General features: G+C 49.8%; 1 protein-coding gene across 4 annotated transcripts in view; it reads right to left on the bottom strand.

Moving 5' to 3' along the window:
• The window catches only part of KAZN (kazrin, periplakin interacting protein), a 1,100,886-nt gene that overhangs the window by 25,256 nt on the left and 1,056,313 nt on the right, over positions 1 to 19,317 (bottom strand). For 3 of the 4 annotated variants that reach the window (XR_006296489.1, XM_043573804.1, XM_043573805.1), the window contains 3 exons: positions 15,841 to 16,072; positions 14,433 to 14,534; positions 13,734 to 13,900 (listed from right to left, as the gene is read on the bottom strand). Coding sequence is in view for 3 of the 4 variants with exons in the window: in XM_043573804.1 (XP_043429739.1) it covers positions 13,734 to 13,900; positions 14,433 to 14,534; positions 15,841 to 16,072 (501 nt within the window). In the remaining variant the exon portion in view is untranslated. Of the gene's footprint in view, positions 1 to 13,014; positions 13,396 to 13,733; positions 13,901 to 14,432; positions 14,535 to 15,840; positions 16,073 to 19,317 lie in introns of those variants that run through there. The other variant, XM_043573803.1, reaches the window with a different exon arrangement.

Genomic DNA, 19,317 nt, shown 5'->3' with positions numbered 1-19,317 from the left:
ATGCCCTCCAGTTCCATCCACGTAGTTGCAAACGGCAAGATGTCATTCTTTCCGATTGCTGAGTAATACTCCACTGTATATATATACCACATTTTCTTTATCCGTCCATCCATCGATGGACATTTGGGCTCCTTCCATACTTTGGCTATTGTCGATAGTGCTGCTATAAACATTGAGGTACGTGTGTCCCTTCAAAACAGCACACCTGGATCCCTTGGATAAATACCTAGTAGTGCCATTGCTGGGTCGTAGGGTAGTTCTATTTTTAGTTTTTTGAGGACCCTCCATACTGTTTTCCAGCGTGGCTGCGCCAGCTTGCATTGCCACCAACAAGGCAAAAGAGATCCTCTCTCTCCGCATCCTCGCCAACATCTGTTGTTGCCTGAGTTGTTCATGTCAGCCATTCTGACAGGTGTGAGGTGGTATCTCATTGTGGTTTTGCTTTGTATTTCCCTGATGATGAGTGATGTTGAGCGTTTTTTCACGTGTCATTGGCCATCTGGATGTCTTCTTTGGAGAAGTGTCTATTCATGTCTTTTGCCCATTTCTTCACTGGATTATTTGTTTTTGGGGTGTTGAGTTTGATAAGTTCTTTATAGATTTTGGATACTAACCCTTTATCTGGTATGTCACTTGCAAATATCTTCTCCCATCCCATCCCGTCAGTTGCCTTCTAGTTTTGCTGATTGTTTCCTTCTCTGGGCAGAAGCTTTTTATTTTGATGAGGTCCCAGTAGTTCATCTTTGCTTTTGTTTCCCTTGCCTCCGGAGACGTGTTGAGTAAGAAGTTGCTGCGGCCGAGATCAAAGACGTTTTTGCCTGCTTTCTCCTCGTGGATTTTGATGGCTTCCTATCTTACATTGAGATCTTTCATGCATTTTGAGTTTATTTTTGTGTGTGGTATAAAAAAGTGGTCCAGGTTCCTTCTTCTGCATGTCGCTGTCCAGTTTTCCCAGCACCACTTGCTGAAGAGACTGTCTTTATTCCATTGCACATTGCATTCCATTCCACTTGCTGAAGAGACTGTCTTTATTCCATTTCCCGCTTTGTGAAAGATTAGTTGGTCATACGTTTGTGGGTCCATTTCTGGGTTCTCTATTCTGTTCCACTGATCTGAGTGTCTGTTCTTGTGCCAGTACCATACTGTCTTGAGGACTACAGCTTTGTAGTATAGCTTGAAGTCTGGGATTGTGATGCCTCCTGCTTTGGTTTTCTTTTTCAAGATTGCTTTGGCTATTCGGGGTTTTTTCTGGTTCCATACAAATTTTAGGATTATTTGCTCTAGCTCTGTGAAGAATGCTGGTGTTATTTTGATAGGGGTTGCATTGAATATGTAGATTGCTTTGGGTAGTGTCGACATTTTAACAATATTTGTTCTTCCTATCCAGGAGCATGGAATCTTTTTCCATTTTTTTGTGTCTTCTTCAATTTCTTTCAAAAGCTTTCTATAGTTTTCAGCGTATAGATCTTTCACCTCTTTGGTTAGATTTATTCCTAGGTATTTTATGGTTTTATGTGCAACTGTAAATGGGATTGATTCCTCGATTTCTCTTTCAGTCACTTCATCGTTGGTGTGTAGGAATGCAACTGATTTCTGTGCATTGATTTTATATCCTGAAACTTTGCTGAATTCATGAATCAGTTCTAGCAGTTTTTTGTGAACTCTGTAGGGTTTTCCATATAGAGTATCATGTCATCTGCGAAGAGTGAAAGTTTGACCTCCTCCTGGCCGATTTGGATGCCTTTTATTTCTTTGTGTTGTCTGATTGCCGAGGCTAAGACTTCCAATACTATGTTGAATAACAGTGGCAAGAGTGGACATCCCTGTCTTGTTCCTGACCTTAGGAGGAAAGCTCTCAGTTTTTCCCCATTGAGGATGATATTATCATTGGGTCATTCATATATGGCTTTCATGATCTCGAGGTATGCTCCTTCTATCCCTACTTCCTTGAGGGTTTTTATCAAGAAAGGATGCTATATTTTGTCAAATATAATGCAGATCCTCTGCATCTATTGAGAGGATCATATCGTTCTTGTCCTTTCTTTTATTGATGTGATGAACCACGTTAATTGTTTTGTGGCTATTGAACCAGCCCTGCATCCCAGGTATAAATCCCACTTGGTTGTGGTGAATAACTTTTTTAATGTATTGTTGAATCCGGTTGGCTAATATCTTGTTGAGGATTTTGCACCCATGTTCATCAGGAAAATTGGTCTATAGTTCTCCTTTTTAGTGGGGTCTCTGTCTGCTTTTAGAATCAAGGTAATGCTGGCTTCATAGAAAGAGTTTGGAAGTTTTCCTTCCATTTCTATTTTTTGGAACACCTTCAAGAGAATGGGTGCTAACTCCTCCTTAAATGTTTGGTAGAATTCCCCTGGAAAGCCATCTGGCCCTGGACTCTTGTTTTTTGGCAGGTTTTTGATTACGAATTCAATTTCCTTACTGGTTATGGGTCTGTTCAAATTTTCTATTTCTTCCTGTTTCAGTTTTGGTTGTGTATATGTTTCTCGGAATTTGTCCATTTCTTCCAGATTGCCCATTTTATTGGCATATAATTGCTCATAATATTCTCTTATTATTGTTTTTATTTTTTCTGTGTTGGTTGTGATCTCTTCTCTTTCATTCTTGATTTTATTTATTTGGGTCATTTCCTTTTTCTTTTTGATCAGACTGGCTAGTGGTTTATCAATTTTGTTAATTTGTTAATTTATCATCAATTTGTTAATTTGCTATGAATTTATTGCCATTATGATGCTTGTAGAGTTGGAGCTTCTGGTGGTGTTCTCTGGTCCTTTTTAGTCTTTGTTGCTTTTGGTCTTTTTTTTTTTTTTTTTCATCTTTTCTCCCCTCAGAGAGTCCCCCTTAAAATTTCTTGCAGGGCTGGTTTAGTGGTCACGAACTCCTTTAATTTTTGTTTGCCTGGGAAACTTTTTATCTCTCCTTCTATTTTGAATGACAGCCTTGCTGGATAAAGAATTCTCGGCTGCATATTTTTCTGATTCAGCACATTGAATATATTCTGCCACTCCTTTCTGACCTGCCAAGTTTCTGTGGATAGGTCTGCTGCAAACCTGATCTGTTTTCCCTTGTAGGTTAGGGACTTTTTTTCCCTTGCTGCTTTCATGAGTCTTTCCTTGCCTGAGTATTTTGTGAATTTGACTCTGATATGCCTTGTTGATGGTCGGTTTTTGTTGAATCCAATGGGGGTCCTCTGTGCTTCCTGGATTTTGATGTCTGTGTCTTTCCCCAGGTTAGGAAAGTTTTCTGCTATGATTTGCTCACATACCCCTATTTCTCTCTCTTCCTCTTCTGGGACTCCTGTGATTCTGATGTTGTTCCTTTTTAACGAGTCACTGATTTCTCTAATTCTTAAATCGTGCTCTTTTGCCCTGATCTCCCTCTTTTTTTCTGCTTCATTATTCTCTATAAGTTTGTCCTCTATATCGCTGATTCTCTGTTCTGCCTCATCCATCCTTACCGCTGCGGCATCCATTCGTGATTGCGGCTCAGTTATAGCATTTGAATACCATCCTGACTAGTTTTTACTTCTTTTATTTCTGCAGAAAGGGATTCTAATCTATTTTCAACTCCAGCTAGTATTCTTATTATCGTGATTCTATATTCTGGTTCAGACATCTTGCTTGTATCTGTGTTGGTTAAGTCCCCGGCTGTCCTTTCTTCCTGCTCTTTCTTTTGGGGTGAATTCCTTCATTTTGTCATTTTGAAGGGAGAAAAGGAATTAATGAGGGAGAACAATTAAAATTTTAAAAATATTAAAATTTAAAAAAGATTAAAATTAAAAACTTACACACACATACACACACACACACACACATTGAATAAATGATGCTAGATCCTAGATGTGTTTTGGTCTGGGTGTTGAAAGTGGTTTGATAGATTAGAGAAAAAAAACGGGAGGGAAGAAAAAAAAAAGGAAATCGTTTGAGAGTTTGAAAAAAATGAATACACTGAAGTAGACTAAAATGAGATGATGGAGGTAAAACAGAATTTGAAAAAACATACACAGAAGTAAAGAATATAGTAGAAAAAATTAAAGAAAACTATTTTATTAAAATTAAAAATAAAAATGAATTTTTCTTTTTCTATAGTCAAGAAGGAGAAAAGAAACGAGAAAGAGAAAAAAGAGAAAAAAAGAAAAAAAGGAAAAAAGGAAATCGTTTGAAAATTTGAAAAAGTGAATACACTGAAGTAGACTAAAATAAAATGGTGGAAGTAAAATAGAATTTGAAAAAATTTACATAAAAGCAAAAAAATAGAAAAAAAAATAAAGAAAAATATTTTTAATAAAAATTGAAGGTAAAAATGAAGTTTTTCTCTTTCTGCATTCAAGAAAAAGAAAAGAAACGAAAAAGGGAAAAAAGAAAAGGAAGAAAAAGGAAATCGTCTGAAACTTTGAAAAGGTGAATACACTGCATTAGACTAAAATAAATGTTGGAAGTAAAATAGAATTTGAAAAAATTTACACAGAAGTAAAAAATGTAGTAAAAAAAACAAAGAAAAATCTTTTTAGTAAAAATTGAAAATAAAAATGAATTTTTCTCTTTCTGTATTCAAGAAAAAGAAAATAAGTGAAAAAGAAGAAAAAAGAAAGAAAATGGGATAGATGGACTTGCTACCAGATTGAAATAGGACTGAAATTGCTTCGTTTTCCGCTAGAAGTCAGACTAGGAAGCGCTTTATGGTCCATAAACTCAGCAGGCGGTGAGACGTGTGTTCTTGAACAACGAGGTTGACCCGGTTGGGCGGGGCTCAGTGTAACGGCTCCGCTCTCCACTAGATGGCGCTGCTAGCCTCCTGGGGTGGGTTCTTGTGGCGCTTGTAGGTGCGTATGCGCATGCGCGCGAGCGGTGAAATGGCACCACCCAGCTACCCGGTCTGTTCTCCCCGATCAGCAGTCGCGCACCCGTCCTCTGTCTTCAGCTCTCGACCGCTCCCCGCTTCTTCCCTCTCCGTGACCAGGCCCCAGGCAGTCGCTCTCTCCCGAGTTTTGTCTCAGACGCGGCTGTTTTCCCCGGCCCCTTACTTCGGAAGGGCTGTGGCTTCGGCCCCTTCCGCCCCTCTGCGGGAGGGTCTCCCCGGGCAACGGCCGACGCCGGCTGCACCCAGGAAAGTTCGCCAAACCGTGCTGCTGCCGGAGCCCAGGGACTGCGGCCGGGTGCCAGCCGCCCCAGAAAAAGTTCGCGAGCTAGCGCAGCAGCAGCCTTTCAGGGATTATGGAAAATCGCAACACGCATCTGGCACCAGGCTTCGCCCTTAACGACCTTGTCCCAGCACCAGCGATCGGGGCCGTTCTCTGGGCTCTGCTGGGTCCAGGTGGCCTCACAGCGTCTACCGAACGCCCTTCCGGCCGTGGAACCGCTTCTCCCTGTGTGGCCTGAGAACCTCCCGGACCCCACTCTGCTCCTGGGGATTCGCCCTTCCCGCCAGAGCACCCACCGCCAGGTATCGAGCTGGGGAGTTGCAGCCTTTGCTCTCCCCTTGTTTATTACAGTCTTAATGGAATTTAAACCCTCTTCTTTCTCCTTTCTCCCCTTTTAGTTCACTCCCTGTGGCTGTTTCCAATTTTCCACTTTCTCTCCAGCTGCTTTTGGGGAGGGGTGCTTTTCCCGTATTCTCCCCCGACCCTTGACTCCGTCCTCTCTCTGCCTGCAAAAGCACCTCCCTTCCCGCGGCTTCTTGCTCCCCAAGTTCGCCTCTCTGCACCGTGTCCCTGCTGAATTCTGTGGTTCAGGTTGTGCAGGTGGTCGTGTTAATCCTCCAGTCAGTTTTCTAGCTGTGTAGGTTGGTTTCGTGTTGGTCTGGCTGCATTTCATGGACACGAGACCCACAAAAATCTTCTATGCTCTTCCGCCATCTTGTCTCCTCCTCCCCCGTATATTTTTGATATAGACCGAGTGTCTGTGTTTTGACACAGTTCCCAAGTGCTAACATTTACTATCTAACCTTTTTTTTTTTTTATTTGATAGAGAGTTTGTGTGCGTGCGAGTGGGGGAGAGGTGCAGAGGGAGAGAGAGAAAATCGTGGGGCTTGAAACCACGAACTGTGAGATCATGACTTGAACTGAAATCGAGAAGCTCAACTGACTGAGCCACCCAGGCGTCCCTCTGTCTAACGTTTTAAAGAAGTCTCCCGGCCCCTGTTAGACTACCAGTGCTGTGCTGGCCGTATGAGGTGTTGGGGTAAGAATCCTGGTCCAGAATCCTGGAAGTTCCGAACTCAGTCCTCCCACCTGCCCTGTTTTACTTTTAGATGTTGGCCAAACCCCCGTCTCCCCTGGGCTCCGGCGTTCAGCCTTTGCCTGGAGGGTAGGCTGTAGCCTTGGCGGGAGCCTTGTGCACGTTCTCCGTCAACCTTGCCAGACCCAAGCCGCTTATGTCCAGAGAATTTCTCGGAGCTCTAGCAGGATTGAAATCCTGGCTCTACCATTCATTGGCTGTGTGACCTTGAGCAAGCCATTTCGTTTCTTGGAAGCCTGGTTTCTAGGTCTGCAAAACGGGGATTAGTTAAAACGTGCTTCGAAGCTTAGCTGACGTCCAATAAATGGCCACAAGAAGGGTTCAGAGTAACATTTAGAACACTTTGCAAAGGAGTTGGCTCTGATTGACAGGCAGCCGGGGATCGGGGTCGCGGGGAGCTGAGAGCCTTGGCCCAAGCTAACATGAAGGCAGACTTGCTAAGAGAAATGAACCCTCTAGGGTTTTGGTTTTTTTTTTAATTTTTTTTCAACATTTTTAAAATTTATTTTTGGGACAGAGAGAGACAGAGCATGAACGGGGGAGGGGCAGAGAGAGAGGGAGACACAGAATCGGAAACAGGCTCCAGGCTCTGAGACATCAGCCCAGAGCCTGACGCGGGGCTCGAACTCACGGACCGCGAGATCGTGACCTGGCTGAAGTCTGACGCTTAACCGACTGCGCCACCCAGGCGCCCCTCCCTCTAGGGTTTTTAAAGCTGCCTCAGAGAAGTCCTGCTTCCGGGGCAAACTTTGTCGAGGGGGTTTAAGGCAGGCGAGAGGTGGCATGTAGGTGGTGCTGGTAGGTTGGAGGGCAAATCAAGCTGAGTTTTCAGATCTGTGGGTGCCGGGGGCTCCCCGGGTCTAGTGGGGAAGCCGTTCCAATGCAGAAGCCATGAAAATCTAAACTCACTCAGCCAGCGGTTTGCTGTCATGCATCGAAGTGTGTTAAATCCTCCTGACTTGGGGACACTAGCCGTTGAATGAGCTTGGGAGAGCTGCCGGGGCCCTCGGCTTCCCCCTGGAGAAGAGGTAGAAGTCAGGCCTTACCTGAGGATTCACGAGACCCTCGGTGGCAGGGATGGAACTTGACCTTGAGCCTCTAGGATCAAGATCCGGACCCTGGAGGACAGCATAGGACCCTGGGCTCCACACCAGTGGAGTGGCCTGGCCTGACCTCTGAGGAGGTACGTCACCTGGGCTGTGTGTTCTGCAGAGAGGGGTGCGTAAAAGCTCTTCTCGGGGCGCCTGGGCGGCTCAGTCGGTTAAGCGTCCAACTTCGGCTCAGGTCATGATCTTGCAGTTCACGAGTTCAACCCCCACATCGGGCTCCATGCCGACAGCTCAGAGCCTGGAGCCTGCTTCGGATTCTGTGTCTCCCCCTCTCTCTGCCCCTCCCCTGCTCATGCTCTCTCTTTCTCTCTCTCTCAAGAATAAGTAAACATTAAAAAAAAAATTATGAAGTCCTACCTCAGAATGTGACCATGTTTGGAGAGGATTCTTTGTGGAGGTAGGTAATTAAGTTAAAATGAGGTCATTCGAGTGGTCCACAGTCCGATATGACTGGTGTCCTTGCAAGAATCAGAGATTTGGGGGGCACCTGGGTGGCTCAGTCGGTTAAGCGTCCAACTTCGGTTCAGCTCATGATCTCGTGGTCTGTGAGTTCAAGCCCCACGTCGGGCTCAGTGCTGACAGCTCAGAGCCTGGAGCCTGTTTCAGATTCTGTGTCTCCCTCTCTGTCTCTGCCCCTCCCATGCTCATGCTCTGTCTCTCTCTGTCTCTCAATAATAAGTAAACATTAAAAAAAATGTTTTTTTTTTTTAAACAAGATGGTGGGTGGGTTGAAGAACAAACCCATCAGAAAGATTGTCCTTCATTGTCGGGGGCATCCTGGGGGTCTCAGAGAAAGGGTTGTTCCCACCAGTACCGAACCACATTTTGGAGAGAGAGGTCTTAACCTCCATTATTGCAGTTGAATCTGGGCATTTATACCCTGGGACAAAGGCTCAAAAGTCCCCCTGGGAGGGGCTCAGGGAGGGGCCTTGACACCTTCCGCTGTTGTCTGGTCATTCGGCTCACGCTTCAGGGAAGAAGCAGCGTATGATGGTTTAAATCCCAGCTCCACTGTTTATCAGCTGACGGGTCCAGCCAGGCAAGATAGGTAACCCTCTTGTACCTCAGTTTCCTCATCTGTGAAATGGGGCTCCTAGTATGTGTCTCCTGGTAGCTATCAAATGCTAGGCCCTGAGCCGGGCCAGTGGCAGAGGGCAGCCAGTGGCTGTGGCAGTTTGATGACCGCACCCTAGAGCTGCCTCTGCAGGAGGGAAGGAGAAGGGAGGAGGAGAGGGAGATGTTGGCCGATTCTTCCATTTTTGGAAACAAAATGGCAACCTCTGGACTGTGGGTCATGAGGCCATAGAACGGGAATGAGTAAGAAGATACAAAGTTTGTCTGCTGCTTCAGAGATCTAGGGGACACTCTGGGGGCCCCTGGGTGGCTCAGTTGGTTAAGCAACAGACTCTCGATTTTGGCTCAGGTCGTGATCTCACAGTTTGTGAGTTCGAGCCCCGCGTCAGGCTCTCAGCATGGAGCCTGCCTAGGATTCTCCCTCTCCCTCCTTCTCTGCCCCTCTCCTGCTCACGCTGTCTCTCTCTCTCAAAATAAATACACATTAAACAAAAATACAGAGAACTCCATCTCTGACCTCATATCCAAGTAGAATATAAGTGGGCATTCTGGAAGGACCCATCCCTGTCCCTGACTCTGTTAGTGACAGGCTGGATCATCCTCCAGGCCGACACTGGGGACAGTCCCCTATTTCCATGCAGACTTTCCATTTGGCTGCTCCAGGGCTGCAGCAAATGCCTTTGGAATACCATGGCTACTCCCTGCATCCTTTTTGTCCCCTGGTTTATTTCTCCAGATCTGGAACTCACAGAGGACTGACACACAGTTGGTGCTGGACGGGGGTTTATCAGGAGAAGCAGGAGGCGCGTGTCGGGGCAGATGCCGCGAGAGGATGTGAGACACTGCTCGTGTGGGTATGTGTCTTGTCACAGAGACAGGAGGAGGCGGGAGAAGACGATGTCATGTTGGGACTTAGTGACGCCGGGAACGTGCCTCTCCCGGGGTCAGGTGTGGATGCTAATGTTCCCTGACTCCGTGGCCCTGGGCCACAGTATGGGGTGACTGCAGCCTCCTGATGTGCTCTGAGCGGCCTGCCCCCTCTCCTCTCTAAGTGGTCACAGGGCCTCAGGGTCTACTGGGGAGTGGGAGCAGGTGCTCGTCAGCACCCCCGTAAACTTGCCAGCGTGGTGGAAAGCCATTGGGTCCTTGGGAGACATTGGCATGGCCACTGGCTACTCTTATGGGGCCACTGCACTTCTCTGAAGCTAGTTTTCTCACCCATACGATGGGGCAATGATCTGGGGCGCCTGGGTGGCGCAGTTGGTTAAGCGTCCAACTCTTGATTTCAGCTCAGGTCACTATCTTGCGGCTTGTGAGATTGAGCCCCGAGTCGCGCTCTGCGCTGAGAGCTCGGAGCCTGCTTGGGATTCTGTCTCCTGCTCTCTCTGCCCCTCCCCTGCTTGCTCTCTATCTCTCTCTCTCTCTCAAAATAAATAAACTTAAAAAAATGGGACAATGATCCCTTCTCATCCAGCTTCCTTCTTAGGGACGAGGATCAGATGAAATAAGGAATGAGACAGAACTTTGCTGTTGATAACTTGCAAGTCAAATTGCCAAGTGTTATTCCCACAACCGTCACCTGGTCCCCCCAAGCCTTGGATTCAATCCGGGATGGAGTCTCGGGTCAGCCCTTGGTATCTATTCAATGGTCAGGGATGTTTCTCCATCTGAATCCTTCCGCCCCATCAGAGTATTCTGGAAGGGCTCACCCCAAAGGACCAGCACCACCTGCCCTGCCCCCTCTCTCCGGAAAGCTAAAGTCAGCAACAGAAGGACAGGGAGCAAGAGGGCAATGGGCAGGGCAGTTTCACTGCTTGGGCCACCGCTGAGATGTCCTGGGGCAAAGCCCGAGGATCTTGGTTAATATAAACCCACCCGACCCTCCCACACATCTCACCACATGCCTGGGGGTCACCGTCTCCACTGGTGTTCTGCTTAGCTGGGGACACTTGTACCAACAGGGGGTGGTCTCCAGAACTTCTTAGAAACTCATGAAGTTCTGTTTCCCCTAAGCTGACCGAAATCTCTTCCCCTGGGCTGTGGCAGGTTCTCAGCAAAGGGGTGTCAAATGCCACACCGAGACCCGATGCACGGGCCATGGACGGACACGCAGAAGGAAGCAGCATGGTGCAGAGGTGACAGCAGGGAGGTGGGCCCGGGGTCTGGGCTGGTGGAGCCTCTCAGTGCCCTGGCTGACCAGCTCCGACTCCTTGCCTGTAAGATGGGAAGAGTCCACTTTCCTCTTCCTTATCCTGCTATCAGGAAGGATTGCTTTCCTCTTATTCTTAAACAAATTTTTTAATGTTCATTTTATTTTATTTTATTTTATTTTATTTTATTTTATTTTTTTCAACGTTTATTTATTTTTGGGACAGAGAGAGACAGAGCATGAACAGGGGAGGGGCAGAGAGAGAGGGAGACACAGAATCGGAAACAGGCTCCAGGCTCTGAGCCATCAGCCCAGAGCCCGACGCGGGGCTCGAACTCACGGACCGCGAGATCGTGACCTGGCTGAAGCCGGACGCTTAACCGACTGCGCCACCCAGGCGCCCCAATGTTCATTTTATTTTTGAGGGAGAGAGACAGAGCATGAGCAGGGGAGGGGCAGAGAGAGAGGGAGGCACAGAATCGGAAGCAGGCTCCAGGCTTCGAGCCGTCAGCACAGGGCCCGATGCGGGGCTCGAACCCATGAACCGTGAGCTGAAGTCGGATGCCTCACCGACTGAGCCACCCAGGCGCCCCACTTTCACCTTGTTCTTAAAGGAGTCTTTGGCCTGTCCACAGCATAAGAACCCACCCTATTTGCTCCCCACCAGAAACTTCCCCAGCGCTCAGCCTCAAATCCTGGACAGTCCTTTTAATGCACCTGTTAGCTCAGGAGTGCTCAAGGGTTTAATCAGACACTTGAGTGCCTGCTAATGTTTAGCTAGTGCTGCCCCTCCAGGGCTCAGAATGTATTAAGGCCATTACAGATCACAATGCTCCAGAAGGGAGGTCAGGGAAGGGGACAATTCTTAGGAGAAAAGCCTTTTTCCTGCACCTGTTGATGTACGCCTCATGGAATAGGGTCCTCGTCAAACGTTGGTCTCCATAGAACTACCTCAAAATGCTCAGAATGTACATTCCTGGGCTCTACCAGCAGACAAGGGTCCTGCAGATCTGAGTCAGGGCCAGGGGATCTGCATTTCACAAGGGCACCGATGATTCTGCTGCAGGAGTCCATGGACCACGCTTTGAGAAACACTTAGGTATTAGCCTGCTGATGGGGAAGGGCAACTCGGGACTTCTGGATTGTCGCCACTAATACACAACTCCCCCCACCCCCTAAGCCTCAGTGTCTCCACCTGCATAACACAGGGTGTGTTCCAGCTGCTTCTTGAGGCTTCATGTGGTTTGGGGGTTCAGCACTCGGGGTTCTGACTCGAGAGCCTCCGATTCAAATCTGAGCTCAGTCAGCAAGACGGACACAGCCTTAGCTAGACTCACCGATAATTAAAGAGTAAAGACTTAAATTACTAAAACCAGGAATGAGAGAGGGGACATTACTACCAACTTTACAGAAATAGGAGAGGCTATCAGGAAGTGATTATAGAATCAATTACATGCCAACGAATTAGCTAACCTTGGCAAAACGGACAAATTTCTAGAAAGATATAAACTACTGAAACTGATTCAAGAAGAAATAGAAATTCTGAATAGGTTTGTAACAAAGAAAATTGAAGTAGGGAAAAAAAATTCCCCGAAGAACAGTCCGGGACCACGAGGCTTCATCCGTGGATTCTACTAAATGTTTAAGGAATAATGAAAACCAACCCTTCACAAACTCTTCCAAAAGAAAAATACGAGGGGAGAGAATACTTCCCAATTTAACCTATGAGACCAGTATTACTCTGATACCAAAACCAGACAAAAATATCACAAGAAAAAAAAAAACTCTATAGACCAACATCCTTTATAAATATAGATGCATGGGGTGCCTGGGTGAGTCAGGTGGTTGAACACCGGACTTCAGCTCAGGTCATGATCTCGCGGTCCGTGAGTTCGAGCCCCGCGTCGGTCTCTGTGCTGACAGCTCAGAGCCTGGAGCCTGCTTCAGACGCTGTGTCTCCTCTCTCTCTGCCCCTCTCCCACTTGTGCACGCTCTCTCTCAAAAATAAATAAATAAACTTAAACAATTAAAAAATATATAAATACAGATGCAAAAATCCTCATGCAAATGCTAGCAAATTTCGTCCAGCAACATATGAAAAGGAATATACACCACGATCAAGTGGGATTTATCCTAGGAATGCAAGGTTTCCAACGTATGGAAATCAGTCGATGTAATATGTCATATTAACAGAACAAAGGGCAAATCTGGGCTCTGCTACTTTCTAGCTGTGTGACCTGGGGCAGGGACCTTGGCCCCTTCGAACAAGTTTCTCCATTTATTTATTTATTTAAAAAAAATTTTTTTTGAACGTTTATTTATTTTTGAGACAGAGAGAGAGATAGAGTATGAACGGGAGAGGGTCAGAGAGAGAGGGAGACACAGCGTCTGAAGCAGGCTCCAGGCTCCGAGCTGTCAGCACAGAGCCCGACGTGGGGCTCGAACTCACTGGCTGCGAGATCATGACCTGAGCCCAAGTCGGACGCTCAACCAGCTGAGCCACTCAGACGCCCCTAGTTTCTCCATTTTCAAAGGAGGGTTGGTGACACTGACTTCTTGGTGTTGTCACGAGGATGAAATTAGTACCCATAGCAAGTGTCCAATAAACCTTAGCCTAACGGTAATTATTTTGTGGACAGAATCCACTGGGAGGGGGTCTGGGTCATCTGTCCAGGTGCTTCTTCTCTGGCCACTTTTCAGCTGAGGAGGCTGGGGTCGGTGGGCTGACACGGCCTGCTCCCCGGGACCATCAGCACCATCAGTCTGCTCGATCACCGCCTCCAAACCTCCGTCTCCACAGCTCTCCCTGCCCGAGCGGCCACCTTGACCTCTCCGGCCAGTGCGAGTCCTCCCCAGCCCACACCCCACCCTCGCAGGGTCTTTCCTTACACCTGTGCTATTCACTTTCCCTTCCCTAAATGCAGGGGGAGTTTGGGGATTTCACCACACACTTCATTCAAGACCTGACCCCTCCTCTGTGACCTTCACGCTAAAGCACCTTGCTTCTCGGAGCCCCAGTTTCCTCTGTGTCAAAGGAGGCCTCCGTGTGGTAGGGGAGAAGGGGGTGTGGGAAGTGAGGGGGCCCTGGGGAAGTCAGGCTCATCTCCTCGAGCCCCAGAGCGGGAGCCAGCAGCCCACACTCACTTGGCTGGGTGGAAGACGGCAGTCATCTCCTCTGCCAGGTGTCTCCGGAGGATGTGCTTCCCGCTGGGGATGCCCAGGGCAGTGGCCATGGCCTCGGCGTTGAACGTGGGCTCCAGCACCAACACGGCACCGTGGATGCCGCTGTTGGTCAGGTTGTCTGCGTACTCCTGAGGGCGAGGCACAGGGCTGGTCAGCCTTGGGGGGCTGCCCTGCTAGTCTGAGGGGGCCGCCCTGTTGTCCTGAGGCTGCCCTGCCGGCTGGAGGTGCCCTCAGCTGCAAGTGGGGACATGTCCCCCACAGCAAAGGCTTGTCCCCCTGGGGACCGGTCAGTTTGAAGCCCAAGGGGGATCCCCTCCTTTACGGCCATGAGGACGGTCACCAAGACTATTTTGTCACTGACATATCCCCAGACCTTGGCAGGCAGCCCATAAATACTTGTCCGGTGAGAAGAGAAACCCAGATCCAACCCGACCCAGGCTTCAGGGGACAGCCCAGCCTCTCCACTCCTGCTATGAGAAAGGCATCATTAATGGGGGTCCCGCTGCGGGGGCGGGGTGAGCGCTCCCTCCTCTTGAGCGACAGGAGGCAGGCACTCTCAGCAGCCTGGACGGACACCCCACTCCCACAAAATAGGCACACAAACGTGCATGGGATTGGCACGTGCCTGCGAGTCGTCTGCAGCCCATCACCGCCTCTCACCTTCAGGTCGATGTCCCGCACCCACTTGAGCACCCGTTGGTTGGTCCAGACCACGGGGTCTATGTTCTGGGTCTCGCAGCGGGCGCGGCGCTCCTGGAGGGCCTTGTGGGGGGAAGAGAGTGGGTCAGCTGGTGTGTCGGGGTGGGGGGGTGGCTACACAGAGATGACAAGGAGCGAGTGTCGGCCGTGTTGGGGGGACCCTGGTATGTCAGTACAGGGGGAGTTCTGGCCGGCGAGCCCCAGCTTCTCTGGCCACATCAGGCTGGGGCTCGGCCGTTCATCGTGGGAAATGGGGAGAAGCCTGCTTCCGGGGTGGGGGGCTGGGTGAGACCCCCAGAGGCCGCCTGGTTTGTGCGTCCCTGTCCGCCGCTCTCCTGACACAGAGTGGGTGCCCAACAATGTGGCCCTTCCATGAGGGGCTAGGTCTCTTGTGGGTCCACCCAGGCCCTGGGGGCAACGAGTGTCACCCAGGCACAAAACGTCACCCACGGCGGCCTGTAGAGGGATCAGCCTGGTCCCCTTTCGCAAGCCCCCTTGGGGGGACTGGCTCCCAGACAAGGACTCCTGGGCTCGGGGTGGACACATGGATTTCTGCCCCCCGCCGGCCGATGGCTTTCTCCAACCTGCCCTGACCAGCCCCAGTGCACCAAGCCCTTTTCCACACTTGACTCTCAAGATCTTCCTGCACATCCACGTCCTTCACCAGCCTGGGGCTCCCGGGGGCCCGGGGCCTGTGCCTCGGGTCCTGTGCTGGGTATGCGCGAAGGGCTGGAGAGCTGGACAGCGCCCTTTTCTATGCGTCTCCTCCTGACCCCCAGCTCTTGTGCTCTGACGTCACATTCGAAGAAAGGGAAACCATCTGGACTGATTCCACTCCGCAGCCGAGGGCCCCTCCCTCGGGGATATTTGGTCCCCGGGGAGCTGAGGCGCATGTCCCGTGCCGTCCGGCTTGGCAGGGCTCCGAATCAAGGGGGCGCTCAGAGTCCAAACTCTAACTCTACCCCCTGCTGTCCGGTTGCCTACCTGGCCTCCCTGTTCAAGGCCTCAGTTCAGGTGTCACTCTCTCTGGGACCCCCTCCCTGATTCCTCTGGAAGCGACTCCTTTGGATTTTCATAAAGCCCCGGGCTTTCCTCACCGGGGCAACTTTCCATGGTATTGTGGCTCCAGCTTCTATGTGGTTCTCCCTGATCAGCAGTGAGCTCTTGGATGAGGGTTCCCCACTTCCTCTGAATTGGGCACCGGGCCTGATGATGCCCAACAAGCAGTTGTTGGAAGAGGGAGGGAGTGAGGAAGGGGCGGATGGATGTGTGTGGATGGAGTGATGGGTAGGTAGTTGGATGGACAGTGGGTACCAGTGTGGGAAGAAGGGCTGTGGGAAGTGCCCCCACCTCCTGCCCTGGTCCTCACCTCCCTGCTGAAGTTCACTTGGTACAGCAGCTCGATCCCCAGCAGGATGCTGACCTGGTGGAACTTCTTGGACACATTCAGGTGCTTTTCCAGGTCCCGCTTCATCAGGGAGTGTAGCATCCGCCCGTCGACCAGGTGGTTTTGGAAGGCCTGAGAGTACTGGGACAGGCCGATGTCATTCAGCCAGGCCTTGGCCACCCAGTGATGGTCCAGGTCAGCGGCTTTGGACAGGCTGGCGAGGAAAGACATGGCCAGAAAGAGGGATGGGTGGGGGACAGGTGGCAGGAACAGAGGGACAGGAAGAAACGGGGCGGAGATGGGCAGAGACGAAGATAGAGGGAAAACAACAGGGCGGGGGAGTGTGGGGGACCAAGAGATCGGGGAGACGGACAGGAAAAGGGATGGATTGAAGAGACAGGAAGAGAGAGACAAAGCAGAGATGGGGGGAGAGGTGGGCACAGGGGGCGGGAGGAGACAGAGACAGACAGAAAGACAGACACAGAGAAACAGAGAGCGAGCCCCCAAAGAGCAGAAAAAGGATCAACAGAGAGGCAGACAAAGGGGACAGGAAAAGAGGAGAGGGCACCTTCAGACACGCTGAGTGGGAAGGGACAGTGGCAGAGCAGCAGGGACATGTGCAGTGGGAAGCAGCACCTCTGGGAGCCCTCGGCATCCTCAGCCTGTCCCTGGGCACGGTCCCCTGGGAATGTCCCTCTACCGAAGCCCTGAAGCCTGCAAAGCCACGGCCTGGGCCGTCTCTCCTCAAAGTCACACCGTGGCGTGTCTTGAAATCAGAATTAAAACCACCATTTTGCCCATTCCAAGCCCTCTCACCTCACTGCTAGACCTCAGATCCTCTGTATCCCACACAGAACCTAGCTCAGTGCTGCACACATAGTAGGTGCACGACGAAGACTCAAACGGATAAAAAGGCGCGTGCTCCGGACCAAGAGGTCCTTCCGGCTGTCATTCCCCTAATCGCCACACGGTGGCAGCGGGACAGAAGGAATTAGCACAGCCCAGCCCGCCTACCGAGGGACTCTAGAAATGACCCCCGGGGCTGCCAGGTGGGCGGGTCCACTACAGAGGGATCAGGATGTTATAGGGAAATGTGGGCCCACGGGGAGACACCGCCCCCTTCCCCAGGTCCGGGATTGGGACCAGCGTCCTCCCCTCCCCGCCCCGGATGGAACACCCCTCACCCACTTTCCAGCCCCCTCCCTGTGCACCCATCTCTAAGAGCTGCCCTACCAGCCACTCAAGCTGGAGACCTGGGTGGGATTTTCACTCCCACCTGACTCGGCTGCCTCCTTTCCACTCTGTTCCGCCCACTCTGGGCAACCCTGCCTCTCCCTGGACTCTGAGCCCTCCCCAGTCCCTTCCCCAGGACAGCAGCCGGGGCCGACCACACCACCCATCCTGCTGGGGCTCCTGCCTGGCTCCTTGCTGTCCTTCCTTCATTCCACCAACACGCGCTTAGCAGCTACTGGCTGCTGTGCCCGGGATGGATGGTGTCGTGTAATGGGCACGTCTCCCCTCATCTCGTGGCCCCTTTCTTTCCTTCTTCTCCCCTGTGCTCTCTGTTCCCTGGGGGCATCATTTCCAGGGCTCTGGATACATCTGTAAATGAGGACTCCCAAATTCTCAGCTCTCCCCTCTCCTGTCTTCTGAGACCCAGCTTCTCACTAACTGCCCTCCTAGCATTTCCTGACTGTCACGCATTTCACATTTAATGGGCTCCAAATGAAATGCCCTGTCCCCTTTCCCAGCTCTGCCCCGTTGCCCACCATCACCCAGCTCCCGGGCCTCACTTGCCCTCCTCCTCCCGCCCCCGCCGGGTCTATCAATCACTCTGGTCAGTGTGTCTGTCCCCTTTTCTCCTTTTCTGGGCTCAATCTACCACCACCTCTGGCACAGGTTTCAGCAATTGCTTCCTTACTTCCGCCCCCCCCCCCCCCCACCTGCTCCACCCCTTCGAATCCACTTTTCCCCACAGTGGCCAGTCTTTTAAAACCATCAATCAGGTCATGTCCCTCCTTTGCTTAAAGTCTTCCCAGTGGAGGAACCTCAAGTGCACATCACCAAGTGAAAGAAGCCAATCTGAAGAGGCTACATATTGTACGATTTCAACCCTATGTCATTCTGGAAAAGGCAAAACCACGGAGACAGTAAAAAGAGAAGTAGTGGTCGCCAGGGGTTAGGAAGAGGGAGGGATGGACAAGTGGAGCACAGGGGACTTTTTAGGGCAGTGAAATTATTCAGCATGATAGTGCAATGATGGATGCATATCCTTAGATGTTTGTCCAAACCCACGGGATGTACAACACCAAGAGTGAACCCTAACATAAGCTATGGACTTTGGACGATCATGATGTGTCGGTGCAGGTGTATCAACTGTAGCAAATGTTCCATCTGGTGGGAGATGTGGATTATAGGGAAGGCTGTGAAGGAGTGGGGGCAGGGGGCCCATGGGAAATCTCTGTACCTTCCTTCCAATGTTGCTGTGAAACTGAAATTGCTCTAAAAAATTAATGTTTAATAGATGAGGGAGAAACAAAGACTTTTTTTAAACAAACAAAATTGGGAGAATTCATCATCGGAAGAATAAACTGCAGGAAATGTTGACAGACTTTCTTCAAAAGGAAAGAAAATAATAACTGTATGGCAACTTGGCCCACACAAAAGAATAAAGAGGAGAACTCCTAAAAGTCACAATAAAAAACCCACCAGATTCAGAAATGGGCAGATGACTTGAATAGGCATTTCTCCAAAGACGACTTACAAGAAGCCAATAAACACACAAAAAGATGCCCATCACTCATCACTAGAGAGATGGAAATTTCTCTGCAATGACATACCACTTCATACCCATTAGGATGGCTAAAAAACCCCCCAGAAAACAAGTGTTGTTGGGGATGTGGTGAAATCAGAACCTTCGTGTGGTGTTGGTGAGGATCTAAAATGGTGTGGCCACTGTGAACAACAGTATGGTGGTTCCTCAAAAAATTAAAGAGAATTATGGGGCGCCTGGGTGGCTCAGTCGGTTGAGCGTCCGACTTCGGCTCAGGTCATGATCTCACGGTCTGTGAGTTCGAGCCCCGCATCGGGCTCTGTGCTGATGGCTCAGAGCCTGGAGCCTGCTTTGGATTCTGTGTCTCCCTCTCTCTCTGCCCCTCCCCCGCTCATGCTCTGTCTCTCTCTCTCTGTCAAAAATAAATAAAACATTAAAAAAAATTAAAAAAAAATTAAACAGAATTATCATATCCAGCAATTCCATTAGAAGTGTCCATTGACAGAGGAATGGATAAGCAAAACGTGCTATATATAAATGCACAGTGGCATATTATTCAGCTTTAAAAAGAAAGGAAAATCTGACACATGCTACTACATGAATGAATCTTGAGGATATGACGCTAAGTGATATAAGCCAGGCACAGAAAGACAAATACTGTAGGAGGTACTGAGAGTAGTCAAAAC

This window comes from Prionailurus bengalensis, chromosome C1 (assembly GCF_016509475.1).
Source record: "Prionailurus bengalensis isolate Pbe53 chromosome C1, Fcat_Pben_1.1_paternal_pri, whole genome shotgun sequence".
Lineage (NCBI taxonomy): Eukaryota > Metazoa > Chordata > Mammalia > Carnivora > Felidae > Prionailurus > Prionailurus bengalensis.
Note: the sequence above shows the minus strand (reverse complement) of the source record. Positions and strands in the feature narration are given on the sequence as shown.